Consider the following 20,665-nt stretch of genomic DNA (forward strand, 5'->3'; position numbering starts at 1 on the left):
CAAAAGGAAAGCTTACTTCAATAAGTACACGACTCGACTCGACTCGACTCGGGCAAGCAGCGCAAGCACTCAAACTGACAGTGACATCCAGTGTTGCCAGGTCGAATTTGAAAAAGCCAGGAGTTATTGCGAACAAAAATACAGTACAAGCTAAATCAGATGCGAAACATCTCAACTGCGACTTAATCAACAAAACGAATACCTGCTAATCTTTTTTAAAGTTCCGTAGTCAACTAGGAACCCTTATAGTGTCGCCATGTTTGTCTATCTGTCTGTGCGTCCGCGGCTAAGCTCAAGAGACCGTTACTACTAGAAAACTGTATTTGGGCATAAATATACATAGGTACATATCAGTGACACCAACAGTGGTAAAATAGTTATTTGTGTCTCAAGGGATCAAAATGGTATATTTACGGCGAGGGCGTACATTGAATCTAGAATGTAGCGAAGGATTCTACAATAGAATCCTGAGCGTAGCGAGAGATTCTAAAGTAGAATCCTGAGCGTAATGAGGGATTCAAGTGTTAACGCCCAAGATGAAAATAATTTTGCTCCTGAGTGGCTCATACAATCCAGCATAGAAAATGGCGTGGCTTTCCAATTATCAACTTCAAAAAATGGCATTTGCAATAAAACACTTAGAAAAGCCTTGAACAGAAAAGTTGCACTTTGCTCCTTCTCGACAGGGAGGAAAAGTAACTTTTCTGAAGGAGAGGTGTGAAAAAAGATTAAGGTACCTCCCATAGACGTATGATGGGGGTGTTTTTTTTTTCTCGGCTAACACGGTCTTTTAAAACCATTGGGGGTTGCTAAGACGATTTTTCTATTCAGTGATCTGTTTGCGAAATATTAAACCTTAAAGTGCAAATTTAATTTAATCTTAAAGTGCTAATTGTTGTCCACCCAAATAAAAACATTATTTTTACTTTAATGCTACTGTGTCCTACGAGTACATTGGTTGAAATGTTTTTTTTCCATCATAAACCTCTTTATGACACACTTGGGAAAATTAGTAAGTTTTTTATTTATTTAAAATACCAGTGGAAAAGTAAATGTCAGCCAAACTGTAGATTTTCGATAAATACTAGTAGAACAGAAGATATCGGCCAAAAGCTGTAGATCTCTCTCTCTTAAAATACGAGGCCTGGCAGCACTGTTGACGCCACTCCACCTCACACTGCCACTGCTGTGACATCTAGTCTGTCAAAAAAGAGTAGAAATTAAAAAGTGGCAACACTGTAGTGTCCTTCCCAAGTCCTCGCTTTTTGGTTTGACAGGGTTTGAAAGGGATGACACTACAGTGTTGCCACTTTTTAATTTCTACTTTTTAAAAGTACCACCAAAGACCGCACGGGCGCCTATGAAATTACGAATCTTCTTCTTCTTGTGGTGCCTCTCCAATTCCTGAAGGTTGGCCATCAACTCAGAATACTTCTTCCTGTCCTTCGCGAGGTGGAACAGCTCAGCAGCACTCGTGACTCCGGTCCACTCTCGACACTTTGCCGGCTAGATTACACGCGAGAAACATGTTTTTCCCACAGAATATAAAATAAGTTTTTGGTAAAAATTTCATTTTTAATACAAGCTTTTTTTGCGACTGTTCTTTTTGTTGACTGTACTTGTATTGTCACCCAAACTACATTTTAATACCAAATTTCAAGTCGATGCCATTAACCGTTAAAGAGTTCCACCCTGTGGAGACGATCCTGGCCTGACTACCAGGATGTCACTATCAGTTGTATTGTCACCAGATTGACATAAGTATTAAGTTTACCAAATTACAATGTTTTCCTGTAATCTATAGGTATAGAACAATTTACTGTATTTTTTTTTTTTAATTTTAGTCCCTACCTACTGGGCTTTTAGGATATAAGGGGCGGAGGAATGGTCAATTTTCACCTATTTTCTTAAATAACTTCAAAACTGATTAATTTAAAATAATGAAAAATATATATTAGAGATTTTCATAATGTACCTTTTCATTTGATATGTCACACGATGTAGTTTATATATAGTTTGTTTTTTTTCTAATTTACCCCCAAAACTGGCCCCCATGTTTAAAATTAATTTATTTGCATAACACGTCCGTGTTTGGGTCATCAATTTACATAGAACCAAATTTCAACTCAATCGGTCCAGTAGTTTCGGAGCAAATTGGCCATGACAGACGGACGGACAGACACAGATACACAATGAAGATGATGATGATAATTCCATAACAACAAAACGTCGCATCTACGATTCGGACCGATTAGAATGAGTACCTACCCTAAATAAGGCGGCAAAATTTACTTCCGCCCCGGCGGCTGATATCCACGCTACTCCACACTCTATATCTGTCGGATTGTGGGTGACCGCCAATTATCTAAACTATTAAGTATATTTAAATTATTACAGGCATATTTATCTTTGTTACATTTATATGCACGAGTACTATGTATTTATTACTCGCCTGACGCAAGTTGCGCAGTATGCTGTCCCGCACACCTCGCTGCCTCCGCAGAAAACCAGCGCCGTTGACAACGCTAGTCCTGCCAACGGCACCGCTGAGTGGAGACCATTTCGGCTTCACATCATTATTTGTTTGTTCTTGTATTCTTTATAGTTTTGTAAATGTGTTTTCTCTTTTTTTTGTCATGATGTGTTAGCTGAATAAACATATTTCTATTCTATTCTATTCTATTCTATTCTATTCTATTCTATATAATCAAAACTGTTGCGACCTAAGGTTTTTTGTAGATGAAGGTGCCAACAACAGCTAGTATTTAATTATTGTCGCTACGCTAAAGACTGTCATAACTTGACCTATACACTCGTAGGCAATGCACCAAGTTAATAGAGCTCAGCTTTTGATGTTGGTCGACGCACTAATACCTAATGACGCCGTGTAGACAAAATTTGTTCAGACAATAACACCCTTGTACATTATACTTTGGAAGCAATTATTAAATCAAATTCGTACATTTCGCAACATCTCTCATCCCACCAACATTAATCATTTCATTATACTATTTAGAATACATAAGTACTTATAAGATTACAGTCACTAACAAGCTTGAAACCATCTCACAGGGTCTAAAGTCGAAAAATTCAAGCGTGTACGTATTTAAATACATTGTCTTGTCATTGTAAAGCAGTTAGAAATAGTAAAATAAATCTTATTTCCTACGAAATTAGGTTGAAATTGCTGCTTAAGAAATGGGATGGTCATTTTAAGAAGTATCATCGAGGCGAGAGTGAAAGCCTGCTTCGTCACAACGCCGAACGCAACGGGACTTGACACACAGAATGGTGAGTTCCAAACTTTATTTTATTTTTTATTTTTTTTTAGCCAGTGTGAATTTTTAATTTGGTGATTAGTTTATTGTGGAAAGAAAATTTTAAACAGCCAGTGCTAATGTAACTTTTTGTAATATTTATTGTTCTCGAAAAAAGAAAGTGTTAAGATTATCTCTTTAGGTCTAGGTAGATACAATCCGTGAGCTCTTAGAATAACCTTCGGGTTTCGGGGGAAATCAGAAGGATTCGTGTAGTGTGTAAAATGACAATTGTCTTTTTGACTTAGTAGTTAGTCGCCACTTAGTAGCAATCCATCTAGGGCTGCCATCTCTAAAATTTGGCTACCAGGACAAGACCCGTGAAAAACCCGGATTTTGGAGCCCGAAACCCGGACATGTCAACAGGCTTAGGTTTTTTGTTAAACTTGGTCAGTAGGTGTAATATAGGCCAATCAAATAAGATCCTTATAAAACGATTTACAGCTTGCTGGAAATTAATTCTTTAAAAAATTCTAATTGCATTGGTCTAAAAATTAAAAATATTTTTAAACCCGGACTACAAATGAAACCCTGCCCGGACGCTCCCCGGACGCCCTCTAAACTAGGACAACTCCGGGGAAACCCGGACGGATCAGCCCTAAATCCATCACGCGAAGAGTGCACTCTTTGTGTTTTCATTGATTTATATAGAGCAGTTAAAACCACCACTTACTTATTTAGTTTATTTTTCGAAAATTGATTTCTATGCGGAGTCAACTTAAACAGGGTAAGTATTTCAGTAGGTAAATAGGCAATAACGGGAAATTGTTTATAATTGTATATGCAGGTGGTAGGACCTTGTGCAAGGTCCGCCCGGATTGCTACCACCATCTTGCTCGCTAATCCTGCCGTGAAACAGCAGTGCTTGCACTGTTGTGTTTCGGCTTGAAGAGTAAGACAGCCGGTGAAATTACTGGCACTTGAGGTATCCCATCTTAGGCCTCTAGGTTGGCAATACCCCTGGTGTTGCAGTTGTTTATGCGCGGTGGTGACCTCTTACCATCAGGGAGACCCACTTGCTCGTTTGCCATACAGACGAATAAAAAAAAATTGTTTTTATACAAGCTATATGTTTCAAGAAATGTGAGGATTTTGAAAAGTACATTAAAAATATTAAACGAAGCAGACCAAAAAAAATAATTTGACATACCAAAAAGAAGTAGAGACAGTATATATAACAAACAGCTCTATACTTATACTTCCAAAAAAAAGTAGTTTGTAAGGCGCGACATTCTCTATTTAAAGCATCAATGGAAGAATTCGAAAATGCTGATTTTGTTTTATTTGTATTATGACAAAAAGTCATATTGAATTTAAATCAGAAAAATATAAATAAGCGTAATATTATAAGGTTTTTTTTGTACTGATGGTTATTCTTTACATAACTTTTTACGGTAACTTTGAAAAGTTTTGCAAGTAGATAACAGAACAGAACCGCATATTACGATCGCGTGTCATCGTCAATACCCGAAGTATGCTTCTAAAATCCGAAAGTTTTTTTAAGAGCTCACGGAGTTGTACATTTTGTTTTAAAACACACACTGTATTTCATAGAGAGCCCAAAAATAATGATATAATATCAACGCCTACTCAAATTTATTATTAATAGATTTTTCTCAAACATGACATGAAATATTGACGTGTTACAAATAATAGGCTGACAAGTATCGCGCTACAGGCGCTGCGGCTCAGCTGCGTGCGCGCGGTCACTCTAGCGGCCTGCAAAGAGATTTCATACAACTTTGCAGGCCGCTGGCCGGCAATGCGACCGTCTTATGTTTCAACGCGCGCTCTGCGACACGGCCTGTGCCCACCGCCAGCACCACTCGCCCCGCAGCCGCCCGCCGCCAGCAGCCACACAACAGGGCGACCAGACTAGCGTCCCGCCAACTTTTTTTTTTTTTATTTTATTTCATGTCATGTTTGAGAAAAGCACTATACAAGCCTCGGCCGGAACGTGGGGTTGCCGGCCTCGCATCCCTGTCCTGCTTGTCTATATCTGCTTGGCCGGCAACCCCCTACTTCCCGGCCTCTACAGTAATGTACTATTGTTGACACATAAAGCGATAGAGAAATTCCAATTTTTTTACCGTTGTTAACTCATTGTTCTCCAAGTTTAATTACCTAACTAGAAGATATCCATCTAAGTAAGCTTAGGATATAATGTACCTAGGTACAGTTTAAATTTGGATTTGTGCTGTCTTTCTGTAAGTATGAAATCTTTGTGTTGTTAGAAGACTACAGCACCTCAAACAGGCAGGTTTCACTATGAGAAATCATCAAATCAGTGAGCAAAATCGCATTTTGCTCACTCCGTGAGACAAAGTAACTTTTTAATTATTTTTTTTAAATGCTGAGTACAGTGTTAGGTCTACTTACTGAATTCCAAATATTTGAATGACTTTGATCTGTCATTTCACTTCAACACGAAAAAAGCGAGAGATACCGTAGTATCAAATGTGTTGATTACAATCTTAAATTAATTTTTTGATATTAAAAATATATCGATAGATACCTAATAAATTACATGACAACAAAATATTTCCAAAATGTAAAATTTCCCGATCTTTTAATAAAGTATGCAACCTCGTTGCACGAAAGCCGCTTCTCTTGTTTTTTTTTTTTAAAATAATTCCGTACACTACCTTTACAGTTGGAATAAATATTTGTTTATTGTAATAGAAATCTTAATGAAATGAATATTTAATGGTTTAATAACATTTATAATAAATTATACGTTTATTGTTCAACCTTTTTAATGACTCCAAGATGAGGCTGTTTGCAGTATTAAAAAATAAGTGTGACATACCTAGCACAAGAAGTATGAGATTTGTATTGTATCTACTGGACACTTTTTTATGGTTTTAAATGTGATTATTGTATTTGTTTCTTAATAATCGGATTATATTTAAAAAAAATGTGTTTGTTTTGTAAACTATAAATATGTGATTTTATTTTTAAGTTACATTTAAATGATGATCTCGCAGCTGAGGTGAAAAATTGTATGTGTCACACGAGACCAAAGTTTTTTTGCATCTCGTGTATTTGAATCCCTTGCTGCTCTTAGGATTCTAACCTAGAATCACTCGCTGACGCTCGTGATTCAATTATAGAATCCTTCGCTTACTCGGGATTCAAAATCAACACTCGCAACAAAAAACAACTTTGCTCTCTTGTTGCACAAATAAGTATAATCTTTTGCGACGTTAGGTAAGTGAAGAAAGTGATGAGCAAGCAAGTGTCGTTTTAAAGCAAATACTGACTTAAGTGACTACACCGGCTAACGCCAATACAATACGTAATGTCATAGTTACATAATTAGCATATTTGAGAAATATTTTTCAATTACCAGTATATTTTGAAATCATCAGCGTAAGTTTTTTCGACAACCTTCTAGAACGACATCAAAGAATCTCGGAGAATTTTAGCACTTTTGCGTGCGCATTTTTTACTCTTTCACGCTGAAACGGATGGACGCAGGCGCGGTCGCAGCCTGAAGTTTGGGGGGGGGGTCACTAATAATAATACATCGGGCCTAGGGGCAAAAACTTTTTTTAATTTTGTACATTTTTAGAAGATTTTTCAATTTGACGTGTACATTTTTGGGGGGGCGGTCATGTCGCCTGTGAGCTCCCCCTTCGGACCGTGTCTGGATGGACGGCATGGATGAAATTTGATATGTAGATATATGAAATTGTTGAACACGTGGGCTACTTTTTATCCCATTATTCCCACGCGATCTGCGTAAAATCTGTGCTGCTTTTTTTATCACCAATGTAACGATAAAAACCGGCCAAGAGCGTGTCGGAAACGCCCAGGATAGGATTCCGTAGCCGTTACGAAAAAATCAACTAGGTATCTTAAATATTTTCCTCAGGATTTTGTATTTCGTACGGAATTTTTCAAGTATATTTTATAAGTTAGCCTACTATTTATGCTGCTACAAAGTGGTAAGTATATATATGTAAAAAACTTGAGGAGTTCACCTGTTATATGTAGAGCTAGTGCACAGATTTGATATGGGACTTAAGTCATTTTTCGAATATGGAACGTCGAGTTATCTATACGGACACTTTATACGCGTTACTTTACTACTACGTATAACATGCCATCTTCTAAGTTTTTTAAGTATAAATAAACCACTTTGTCGGCATAAATATATCCCCATGCATTGCAGCTTTCTAGCACTTATAGTCTCTAAGGTAACCCGCGGGCGGACGGACAGACAGACATGGCGAAACTATAAAGGTTCCGTTTTTCCACTTTAGTTACGGAACCCTAAAAATTAGGAAATTTTGTGAAAATCGAGTTGTGACATCACGCCAATCAATGCATCCTACATTCATTATATCCCAGGAATAAGTGTCAGGTTTTTAACTCCTCCTTTATATAGTAACCCCAAAGGCACAAGTCTCGTCGTAATCATCAATTTTAAATTTTACAGGGAGCCAATCAGAGCGAGTTGTCGCCAACCAATGGCAGCAAAGCTGACCTGATCACGCGCATCAAGGCGCACGTGAAGGCTGCCGATAAAAACCAAGCGAAGGCCTTGGGGGGCGTGTTCCTGTTTAACATCATCAAGGAGACCCAGGTTTATAGCTGGAGTAAGTATCTAGGTATTGTTTCCACCAGTGATGTGCGAAGATGCGTTGTTAGGAATGTGTTTGTTATGATCATGAATGTCAATAGAAACGCTTCGTTTGCCTATCCTCGCTCAGCGCAGCTCTAGTGGAAACAACTCAGCGGAGCTTAAAAGTAACATTTTAAGAGCATGAGAAGTTAAAAAAAATACTTACTGAGATTTCGACCGGGTTCAATTTCCGGTTATGTATTAGAGTCAAATCAAACAAATTTGAATGCCATTTTTATTCAATCTAAAATCGAAGCCATGGTTCCTAAGAACAGATTTCGCTATCTCTTATAGTTTCCGATTTCTCCCTACTGACGATACAAAACAGGGACGGATGTGTGCAAGAAGTGTGACGCCTCCACGCTGTAAGAACACATACAAATCACACAAACCCAATATCACTACCACCACACTACATACGCTGACGTGTTTCGAACTCAATCAGAGCAACGCAACAGTTTATCATGCTATCAGATGTTAGACAAATCCTAAATCCTTCGAATGCAAGTCCGATTCGCACTTAGCCAATAATTTAAATAATGATGTCATACAATTTTCACCATTAAGATACCACTACATGAAGTCCAGCCTTAGATTGAGGACTGATAAACAACTAGATGGACGTCACGTCAATATAGCAACGAGAAATGACAAGTAGACAGTACCTACATCCGCCCATCTGGTAGGTCAAGATAGATAGCAAATAACTCAAGCGCATCTATATTACCGTTATGCCCGCTCTACATGATGGCCCGCAGGGAAGCGAATATAATATACTTATATGTTACTAGCTTCGCTCAAGTTCCAAATACCTTCATTTCTCTAACTAAGACTGCCAGTCCAGTCCATTGGACTGGAATGAAACAGCGGAGCGGTGAGCGAGATAAAAAAAACCACCAATAGAATTGCATAAAATCTCCGCTTCTCTTCAGTGCCCGTGGAGTTGGTAACTAGATAAAAACTTCATACAAATCCGGGAAACGGGCGAGCGGGGAAACGGGGAATCTCCGCGAATGATGAAACACTCCGCTACTCTGCCCCGCACTACTTTTTCGCTCCGCTCCGCTATCTAGCTCCGCGTAGGGTTGCCATACGTCATGATTTGTCCGAACATGTCCGGATTTTTGACCCTTTCTCAGGATCAGGATTGTGGCCGGACTTGCTAAGGCACTTGTCTCACCGCCAGCGAGGAAACGATTGGCTATCGACTATTTTCTCGCTCAAGAAACGAACAAAAGATATAAGATCCTGTGTGAAGAGACACATATATTAATAGTTGATCGCTGGCTGTTCACAATGTCGGCGAGAACTCGCTCTTACAATTTTTGTCGCAGCGATAAGAGCTATAAAACTCGCTGAGCTATAGATACTCGCTCAGCGATGTCAGCTTGGCGGCCGCCCCGCACGAGCGAGTCGGGTGGAGCAAGTAATCGCCCGTCGCACGCGAACACTCGCTTACAGCCGAGCGACAAAACTACACTCGCTTCTCGCTGCTCGCCCACTCGTTTCTAGTTACTCGCTCTACTCGCTTCTCGCTCATCGTCGGCGGTGGGACAAGTGCCTAAGTGACCGGATTTTTAGAAATAACCTCAGACACGCGACAAAACGTGACGCATGATTCGCGTCAAAAATTTAGAACACCAGTAATTGTCGATCCTTTTTTTCATTCCGTGATAACAAATAAACCGATCCACGGATCGATAAGTGCAGCGTAGGACGTCCACCAACGAGATGAATGGATGAACTAGTAAAAAGCCGCGGTTTCACGGTGGAGATGCCGCTTAAAACCAAAGCAACTGGAGGTCTATGGGGGAAGACCATGTCCAACAGTGGACTTCCTACGCTTACTTTTTTTTTATTCGACTGGATGACAAACGAGCAAGTGGGTCTCCTGATGGTAAGAGATCACCACCGCCCATAAACATCTGCAACACCAGGTGTATTGCAGATGCGTTGCCAACCTAGAGGCCTGAGATGGGATAACTCAAGTGCCAGTAATTTCACCGGCTGTCTCTCCACGCCGAAACACAACACTGCAAGCACTGCTGCTTCACGGCAGGATCCTACCACCTGCGGCTGATATGATGATGATAAAATAAACCTATATATACATCAACTTACAGCGCTGGACCTAAACAACGTAACCGTGTACGAGGGCGAGCCCGACGACGACCCGGACACCACGTTCACCCTAACAGAGGCCACCTTCAAGCAGCTGGTGCAGGGCCGCGAAGATTCTCGCATCATCCTCCAATCAGGGCGCTGTTCCGTCACCGGTGACGTCATGAGGGCTATGAAGCTGGAACCCTATATTAGACTAGATTAAGGATTGTGTTTGTGCTTATAATTTGGGTCAATCAACTTTTAAGTGATATTCTGTCCCGTAACCATGAAACAATCGTGGGTTACATACCTATTTGAATATCGAAAGTTAAAATACCTACGGGTAAAATGTCGATGTTCAAAATATCGAAAATTAAAATATCGACTGTATCGAAATATCGAAAATTATAATAACGAAAGTTTATATTGTTGAATGGTTAGATAACCTACGTCCAATACATCGAAAATATATTTATCTACAAAATTGACATCGAACCCAAGCAGCACGCAAGCGTTGCCGACATCAAATATACAGCACTATTAGAACTTAGAGTTCTACTGGTGATCCATAAAGGTGTCAAGAAAAGATTATTTACTTATAAAAGTGATTAAACCGTTATTATACAGCTAAAGCTGTACTAAGTTTTTATAAAATACTCCGTGTAAACTTAAAGCTTTAAAACAGAATATTTGAACTCCACTTTAAAACCCTATGCATTTTTTGACACTTCAATCTAATGTTATCCTTCAAGCTGCATAGAGGCTGTATTTTGCATGTGATCACTTACTTACTACAGCTATAAGTTATAAAATGGTATCACTTTATACTTGTTTCTGTATAATGGTATATGAAACTACTTTCTAAAGCTTATTATTAATGCGTAACTGTACACTCTTGTCAGTGTAATAGTTTCATAACTTCTGTCAAATATGATTTTATAGAACTATAATAATAAATGAATTCTGTAATACAGCTTTAATCTGTATTACTGACATGCTGTATAATTTATTTGCTGAAAACTGATGTACAGCCTATATAATAAAAATATTATATTATAACGGCTATTAAAGGGTAAAAGCTGTGAAACGGAATCCAGAAAGTGCGTAGTAAAACCACGGAATCTATAATACTCTCCAGATATCTTTTACGCTGTATAAAATCTGTCGCCATTTTCGAACAAATAACAATAAAAGAAAATATGACTTCTTACATTATTTTGAGTATTGCTGAAGTTATAGTTATGATTTTCAGATAAATAAATCATAAGTGATACCTGTTGTACAGTATTATTTAACAATCTTATGATTCTAACCTCAAAACCATAAACTTACTTACTTGTTTTGGTAATATTTCTCGTGAATTCTTCAGTATTTCGCGGGCGCGTGAATATTTTTCCACAAAACTATGCACTATTTCCCAGTAAAAATAAATCGGCACGTTGAATCTACAATTATCACTACCTAAAGTCCAAAATTTATTCTTGACTTATAACTTCACAGTAAATTGGCGGCCCACCATTATCATAACTAAAAAGAATAAGCGGTTGTTTTCATAAATTTCACATTGTAATTCTCATAAAAAACCAATGAAGAACTATTATCTTTTTAAGAAACTTATAAGAGAATAACTATATGCCTATGGTTTTCTTCAACATCATACTACAGCTCTTCTACAGCTATAGTACAGCCTATTTTTTTAGCTATACAGCAACTATACAGCTATAATAACGCATAAGGCTGTATAACAAGGGGCCCAATTTTTACTTATAGAGGTTGTATAAGCGCTTATACAGCCCTTGTACAGCCTCACTATATAGCCTGTGGAATACAATAAAACTAAAATACAGCTTCTATACAGCCTGTCGTGCTGCTTGGGAATGATATAAATATCGAAGTCCAAAATATCGAAGTACAGAGTATCGAATATCCTATGTGTGAAATATCACGTGACAGGGTCGAAGGAGCTCCGCTTTGCGGATCTCCTATTTCACTCAGTTGAGGCGCTTCGCGCCTTGACGCAATACTAACCTAACCTAACCTATTGAACATCAATAACCAAAAATATTTGGTTCGGTTAGGTTAGAACTGTGACCACAACAACGCACGAGCCGAGCGAGCGACGCGAGCGTGCCGCAGCAGCGGCCGGCGAGTGCTAAAAATGACTAGATTATGTAAAATAAATGCTATTAAGAGAAAGGAGCAATACATAAAGCAGATTTCTATGTACGATATTTTAATTTTCGACATTCAAATATGTTGACATTTAAAACTTAGATATATTGATTATCGTCATTTTTACTCATTCGATATTTTAATCAATCGGCATTTCAATCTTAGACATTTTGACCATAGGTATAACAACTTTCGATATTGTGATACAATCGATATTTTCATTTTCGATATTTTGAACATCGACATTTTAACCGTAGGTATTTTAATTTACGATATTCAAATATGTAACCAGCTTCAGGAGACGTTACCATGGCAACAAGCTACACTAAAAAGTTGATTGAAGAGAAGTCTACAGATTTACTGCATAATGATTTTCCATTCGGGAAAAGTCGAATCGCGATCGGATTATGAGTGACGTTTTCATATCCATCAATATGGAACTTTATTATCTAGTGTCAAAAGTCAAAATTAAAAATGTACCTACCTAACGGCTGCACGATAGGTAGGTACTGAATCTAATTGATTGATAGAGTACGTAAATACGAACTTTTCTGATAAAATACATTGGACAACCATTATGCTATGCACTATGTCTCCAACCTAAGAACAACGCCGGCTCTAGCTCTTGGTCAAGGTCGAGCGAGAGATTAATTAGTACCTAAGTTTCTGTCTTGGTTCTTAATCAAGTAGATCAAAAATAGACTATATAAGTAGAGAAGAGAGTAGACAAAAACGGTATCAAAATCGAAACGTTTATTCTATACTAGCTTTTACCCGCGGCTTCGCATGCGTAAACTATTCGGTCTGGTAGTTGCAATTGAAATTTTCGGGATTTTACAAAATTCCCCTGGAAATTTCCAAAATTTATATCGTGGTCTTCATTGAGGTTGTGTTGTGAATAACTGTACAAAATTCAAGACTCTAAACCCAGTGCTAAAATTTCAAAATTTTTCCCTATCCAAATTCAAATTCATATCATTTATTTAGTAAATAGGCCGCAATGGGCACTTTTACACGTCATTTTTTTAAATACCAGCACTTTCGGAAAGACCATCATTGCCAAGAAGAATGCGCCGCAAGAAGCTTGGCAGAAAGTCATTTTTTTCAAAATAAAATAAGTACAAATAAAATACTTAAAAACTACAATAAGTATACAATTAAAGAAAAAATTACAAAATAATAATAACAATAATACACGGATGTATGGGGTCCCTTAGTTACAAAACTATCCCGTGGAAATATCGGATAAAAAGTAGCGTATGTGTTATCCAGACGTCCGGCTACCTACATACCAAATTTCATGCCTCTAAGCCCAGTGGTTGTTATTTCGAGATTTTATCCCTAGTTATCCCGTGGGAATATCGGGTCAAAAAGTCACTTAAGTGTTATTCCAGATGTCCAGTTACCTACATCCAAATTTCATGACTCTAAGCCCAGCGGTTATTATTTCGAGATTTTATCCCTATCCCGTGGGAATATCGGAATAAAAAGTATCCTATGTTTTAATCCAGGTTATAAACTAACTTTCCGCCAAATTTCATCCAAATCCGTCCAGCCGTTTAAGCGTGAAAAAGTAACAAACATACTCACTCACTCACAAACTTTCACATTTATAATATTAGTAGGATGTAGGCCGCAAAAGGCTCTTTTTAACCCCCGACGCAAAAAGAGGGGTGTTATAAGTTTGACCGCTTTTTGTCTGTCTGTCTGTCTGTGGCACCGTAGCTCTTAAGCGGGTGGACCGATTTGAATACGTTTTTTTTTATTCGAAAGCAGATTTTCTGGCGATGGTTCTTAGACATGTTTCATCAAAATTGGTTTAGCTGTTTTTGAGATAACCGACAAAGTCGGGGGTTTTCCAACTTTTTGCTGGTTAGGTTATACTGTATCAAAATTCAGCTCTACTAGCGGCCCCGCTTTGCATTATGTACTCGTAGGTGCCTGCCTTTGTCATTGTATTCGTTCTAACAGCATCACTTTCATTCTCAGATTTGTGGTTCGTAAATTACTTGTAAAATGGGGCCCTAAGTGAAAGTTCTGGTTTGTAACAAAAACTATAATTTTCTGTTCCGTGTGTAAAATGATTACGCGTGCGATCTTAGATTACCTCTATTAAGTGCATGCGTACTGGATAGTGATAATAATAAAGCACGGTAGTTTAAGTTTCTGCGATCATGATCTTATTTTAACGACAGGCTTGTTGTTATGTTATATTAGCTCTCTATTTACTATAAGTTAGATGTAGGTAGGTAACTTAATAAACATATTTTTACACAGTTAAGTTTTTTAATTGTCGCTAAATCGAACTCCTTTTGTCCTTTGTTAAAAAACTGGGTATGTCAATGATATAAGTAGCTCGAAGAATGTAAGTTGAAGTGGCAATAGGTAGGTCACATCGCTCGTAGAACTAATAACTTTTACAACGGCCTCTACTAACGGCTACTACGAAATTCGAAAATCGAAGTTCGTATCGTACCGTCCCTCTCACTCTCGTATTAAATAATATTAGCGACAGCGGGACGGTACGATACGAACTTCCATTTTCGAATTTCGTAGTACTTACTAGCCTCTCAGGAAGACACAGCGTTGGCAGGCCTCCTATTAGGTGGTGACGACATTGCGAGAGTAGCGGCAACTGGCGGACGCAGCTCACAGGAAAGACATAAAAGATAAGATAAGATAAGACTTTATTTTTCAAAACACAGGCACACACAAACAGAAAAACACATATAAACATCAACGTACACATAACAGGAAAAAACCTACATAAGTACAATTTAAAAGGGTGGGTGGCAGGTTGGCGTTCTAAGGAAAACCTGATACTCCACAGGCTATCCTAGATATGATGCCATAATTATTTTTAACTTTAAATTTATTTTGCGAGATTTATTCAAATAAAAAAAAACAACCACAAATCTTCAAATTGCTGAAAATGCAGGCAACAAAAATGACACAAAACGCTACAATAAGCTTCATAGGTACGACTGTACCCACAGGCAAAAAATAAGAAACTTTAGAATTCTTGAAACTTAATAAGTACCTCAAAATAACGTAGTCCTATCGGCCTGTGAGGCCTTTTTGTCTGAGCAATTTACTATCGTTCTCACCACTTATTTCTGTCATAGGTACGACGTATAAGACGAGGGTAGAGAGTGATGATGAATGCGGCTGCGAACGTCAGCACGTTAGACAATACGGCCTCAGGGTCAACATTGGAAGTAAACATTGTAAGGATGATGGACGAAAAAAATACGCTTTTACTCATTGACATCTATGTACTAGACTGCATGTTTCTTACATCAAAACGGCGCACAAAAACAGTTCACAGCGCGGTTTTGTGAACAGTTCACTATAGTCTGTTGACGTTTGTGACAGCGGCTGTGTCAAAGTAATATTGATGATTGATGCGATTCCATTTGTAGCATTTGAACATGGCGGATGTAGACATATCTAATTTTGCTATTTCTGTTTCTTTGGCTAGTTGAAGTAATTTTGATAGTGTTTTATGCGGCGATTAACCTTAACAGTGAACAGTGATCACAAAATTCTATATTGCTCTCGTGTCTGGCATATTTTAATGCGCAAGTTGTCTCCACGTGGTTTCTGGAATTTTACTATCTAGTTGCAAAAACTATAATCACCGTACAACGTCCCTCTCAAAGAGAGATTACCTTATGACACTGGCGAAATTGTCCTATTAATTAGGACAGAAAAGACATATCTTAAAAGAGAAGAAGATGATTGATGCGCCGCGCGTTTTGTTCCAAACAGCGTCTAGTGCCGTAAGGTACCATCAGCCAAATATGTGGTCAACCACCCTATAGTTGATATTCGGTTGCACGTCATACAACAATAATGTCAATAGACGTAACGTAACTGTCAACTTGAAATTTCGACTTTAGTGACATATTCATTTGATAGGAACTTGTTTAAAAATTGATAGACCATGCACTTTTTTAGCTGATGGTACATAGATGTCGATTGTCGATGCTTTTACTCTTTTTAATGATGTAAAGTACCTGTTTGATTTAAACAACTTTGAAATTAATAATTAAGTATCTTATGTTATGAGATGAGATTAGTAAGTGACAGTAATTGGTACGAGTAATTAATTAGTACGTTAACGTTGCGCTGTTGGCTAATCATAATAATATTAATGATACTCATCATGTTATGCTGAATAAATATTCTCCCATTATTTATGTATTTATACCCACCCATAAGGTGCACACCGGAAGTATGGACAGACATACAGACATTTAACGTTAGCACCAGAGATGTGCAAGGGTGTGTGGCGAGGAATATGTTTTCCATTAACCAATAGAAACGCTTCATTTAACTCGCCTCGCTCCGCTCAGCTGTTTCCACCAGAATGCTGTGCGAGTAGGGTTGCCAGGCGTCCGGATAAAGCCGGACAATGTTAGGCTTTTTCAAGGCGTGTCCGGCCAAATTAAACGGTGTCCGACCTGTCCGGTTTCTGTTAGGCTTTTTACAACTAAGCAGTCACTATCAATTTATAAAAATAAAAATTATATAATTTAACGTAGACATTACTTACATACTAATTTTTTGTCGTATACTAAGACACAAAAATCCCTATTTAATATTATGAATGCGAAAGTAACTCTGTCGTATGTTTGTCGGTCTGCCTGCCTGTTACCTCTTCACGCTTAAACCGCTGAACCGATTTACATGAAATTTGGTATAGAGATAGTTCATAACTCTGGGAAGGACATAGGCTACCAATTATAACGAAAAAAATATTTTGACACGTGCGAATCCGGGGGCATAAGCTAGTCCTTAATCATTTAGGGCGTCCGGCCTTTTTGCCCAAAAGTCCGGCCAAATTGGCTGGTCTGTCCGGCTATTAGGTTTGAGGACCTGGCAACCCTATGTGCGAGGATAGGCAAATGAACCGTTTCTATTTTTTTTTTATTCGACTGGATGGCAAACGAGCAAGTGGGTCTCCTGATGGTAAGAGATCACCACCGCCCATAAACACCTGCAACACCAGGGGTATTGCAGATGGGTTGCCAACATAGAGGCCTAAGATGGGATACCTCAAGTGCCAGTAATTTCACCGGCTGTCTTACTCTCCACGCCGAAACACAACAGTGCAAGCACTGCTGCTTCACGGCAGGATTAGCGAGCAAGATGGTGGTAGCAATCCGGGCGGACCTTGCACAAGGTCCTACCACCTGCAAATGATTTGTTCATGAAAAACTCATTCCTCGCAACAACATCCTAGCACATCTTATTAATTTTGCTCTTCACAAAAAAGTCTGTTCACTGGGATGAATGGTTTACCTATTATAAAACTATCCAACGTGGAAATGCCGCGAGCGTTAGGCACTTGTCCCACCGCCGACGATGAGCGAGAAGCGAGCAGAGCGAGTAACTAGAAACGAGTGGGCGAGCAGCGAGAAGCGAGTGTAGTTTTGTCGCTCGGCTGTAAGCGAGTGTTCGCGTGCGACGGGCGATTATTCGCTCCACTCGACTCACTCGTGCGGGGCGGCCGCCAAGCTGACATCGCTGAGCGAGTATCTATAGCTCAGCGAGTTTTATAGCTCTTATCGCTGCGACAAAAGATGTAAGAGCGAGTTCTCGCCGACAGTGTGAACAGCCAGCGATCAACTATTAATATATATGTCTCTTTTACTCACACAGGATCTTATATCTTTTGTTCGTTTCTTGAGCGAGAAAATAGTCAATAGCCAATCGTTTCCTCGCTGGCGGTGAGACAAGTGCCTTATGGGCACCTTTGTGGCGGGAATGGCGAGGGGCGAGTTATTTGACTAGGTTATAGTTTTCTATTGTTATTATTATTATCTTCTTTTTGTAAATAATGAATGTTATGATCTTTAATTTGGGTTATAAAACACCAACACTTTAGACAGTGAATGAAAGAGCCAAATCCAAATCCAAATCATTTATTCATTATAGGCCGCAATGGGCATTATACACGTCATTTTTTAAACTACCATCGCTTTCGGAAAGACCATCATTGCCAAGAAGAATGCGCCGCAAGAAACTTGGCAGAAAGTCATTTTTAGGGTTCCGGAGCCAAAATGGCAAAAACGGAACCCTTATAGTTTCGCTATGTGTGTCTGTCTGTCTGTCCGTCCGCGGCCTTGCTCAGGGACTATCAATGCTAGAAAGCTGTAATTTTGCACGAATATATATGTAAACTATGCCGTCAAAATGGTGCAATAAAAATTTCAAAAAAAAAATTTATACATGCTCCAATAGACGTAAAGTGGGGGTGATTTTTTTTGTCATCCAACCTTGTAGTGTGGGGTATCGTTGGATAGGTCTTTTAAAATCATTAGGGGTTTGCTAAGACAATTTTTCGATTCATTGATTTTTTGCAAAATACTCAACTTTAAAGTGCAAATTTCCATTAAAATCGAGCGTCCCCCCCCCCCCTCTAAAATCTAGACCGGTGAGTGGAAAAATTTGAAAATATTCAGGATGGTAGTAAGTATATCAAACTTACAAGGAAAACTATAACGGTTAAGTTTTCTTGAGAATTATTAGTAGTTTAAGAGTAAATAGCAGCCTAAGGTATAAAATATACCTAAACTTGGAATATTCCGTACAAAATACGTAATCCTTAGAAAAATATTACTTAATTTTTTCGTAATGGCTACGGAACCCTATATCGGACGTGTCCGACACGCTCTTGACCGGTTTTTGCCATTTTGGCTACGGAACGCGGCTTTAACCAGGTCATCCGTACTAATATTATAAATGTGAAAGTGTGTGTGTTTATATGTTTTTCCGTCTTTCACGTCGAGACGGAGCGACGAATCGACGTGATTTTTGGCATAGAAATAGTTTATGGGCCAGAGACATAGGCTACTTTTTGTCCCGGAACAATGCACAGTTCCCGAGGGACGCGGGCAAAAGCTAGTATTTAACCGACTTCAAAAAAGAAGGAGGTTCCATGTTCCAATGTTTGTATTTTTTTTTAATGTATGTTCACCGATTACTCAGTCAATTGTGGACCGATTTTAAAAAATATTTTTTTATTCGATAGAGTACTTTTTTGAGGTGGTCACCAAGTCAAGGTCAGATGATAGGATCCTAGGAATTGAAACCCAAAGTATGTAGGTGAGATAGACGACTATTGTCCCACTCCTGCTGGCTCGTGCTGAAGCACCGACTTCGAGCTACATAGTACGAACCTTTTGTAGTCGGTTCCATTTTTTTGTAATTATTTTTATTTTTTTGAAGTCGGTTTTATTATAATTCCTCCAGTTGCTTCGGTTGGAATTGGAAGCGACCTGCATTCACTGTGAGCCCGCGGCTTTAACCAGATCCGTCCGTCCATCTCGTTGGTGGACGTTGCCGTCCCTATAATAGCCAAGCCCTGTTTTGGTGTTGTTTATATCTTGAACTGGGATGGCAAGACTATTTTGGTGCTGGTGACAGTGTCAGGGTCTAAGGTGGGTGACCCGCGGTACCGTAAGCAACCAGTTTGCGCGGCCTCGATCCGGGCGCGAGAGGCTGCGAGCCAAGTTCTAGGGGCACGGAGGTTTGTCAAACACTATTTATGCCAGTGTGTAGGTTGCATTATATTGCGGGGATAGAGCTAACTGATATATAGGTAAACGACGATCGCTCAGGATAACACAGTAATTAGAGAATCTGACTATATATGAAGCTTGAAGTCCCGGGTTCGACCAGCGGTCGGTGCAGATATTTGTATGAATAATAGGTTTGCTCTAGGCTATAGCCCCTACCCCCTACCCCACCCTACCCCTCGCTACCCTACCCTATAGGTCGAAGACGTTGAGTATGTATTTATCTAATATATTATAATTACCCACCTCATCAATAAACATGGGAGAACATGATATGTGTCCATTTTGGAATTCCCTGCCCGCGACTGTGTTTCCTGAACACTACAATTTGGCCGCTTTCAAGTCCAGGGTGAATGAGCATACTAGGCAAGCGTGCTCCATCGTAGGCCTCATCCTCGCTTTCCATCAGGCGTGATTGTGGCCAAACACAAGCCTAAGTATACTGTTTAAAAAAAAAAGTTCTAATAACTATGTTTATCCGTTCCATAGTACAAGCTTTGCTTATTTTAGGACTAGGTCAACTTGTGTCAATTCCCTCATGATAAAGCAGAAAACAAAAACGTTTTTGTTTTAAAATACTTAATTTAAACATTGAAATTTTCTGTTTGTATTCATTATCTAATTATAAATGAAACAGATTTCTCTATGTAATTAACTTAAATAGATTTCTTTAGGCAAACATACGGTGCAGATAAAATCAAAAAATAATCAACTTAAAAAGTTAAAACTTTGTAAAACCTATAATAGAAATTCATCTGCAACTAATGGTTCACGGGAGCGAAAATGCGCGGGAAAAGGTGAGTAAGACTAACTGTCAACGAAGACGGTGGTTATATTTTACAAGGCACACTCTACCT

At 38.8% G+C, this 20,665-nt stretch overlaps 2 protein-coding genes across 2 annotated transcripts in view; one reads left to right on the plus strand and one right to left on the minus strand.

Annotated features, from left to right (window-relative positions):
• LOC141432896 (SCP2 sterol-binding domain-containing protein 1-like) overlaps nt 1-20,665 on the minus strand; it is a 532,736-nt gene that overhangs the window by 483,880 nt on the left and 28,191 nt on the right. The gene's annotated exons all lie outside the window — the stretch shown is intronic.
• LOC141432858 (SCP2 sterol-binding domain-containing protein 1-like) lies at nt 3,200-10,913 on the plus strand. Its single transcript, XM_074094658.1, has 3 exons — nt 3,200-3,291; nt 7,762-7,921; nt 10,071-10,913. Exons 1-3 carry the CDS (start codon nt 3,289-3,291, stop codon nt 10,271-10,273), a joined length of 366 nt encoding a protein of 121 aa, XP_073950759.1. The 5' UTR covers nt 3,200-3,288; the 3' UTR covers nt 10,274-10,913.

Source organism: Choristoneura fumiferana, chromosome 11 (genome assembly GCF_025370935.1).
Source record: "Choristoneura fumiferana chromosome 11, NRCan_CFum_1, whole genome shotgun sequence".
NCBI lineage: Eukaryota > Metazoa > Arthropoda > Insecta > Lepidoptera > Tortricidae > Choristoneura > Choristoneura fumiferana.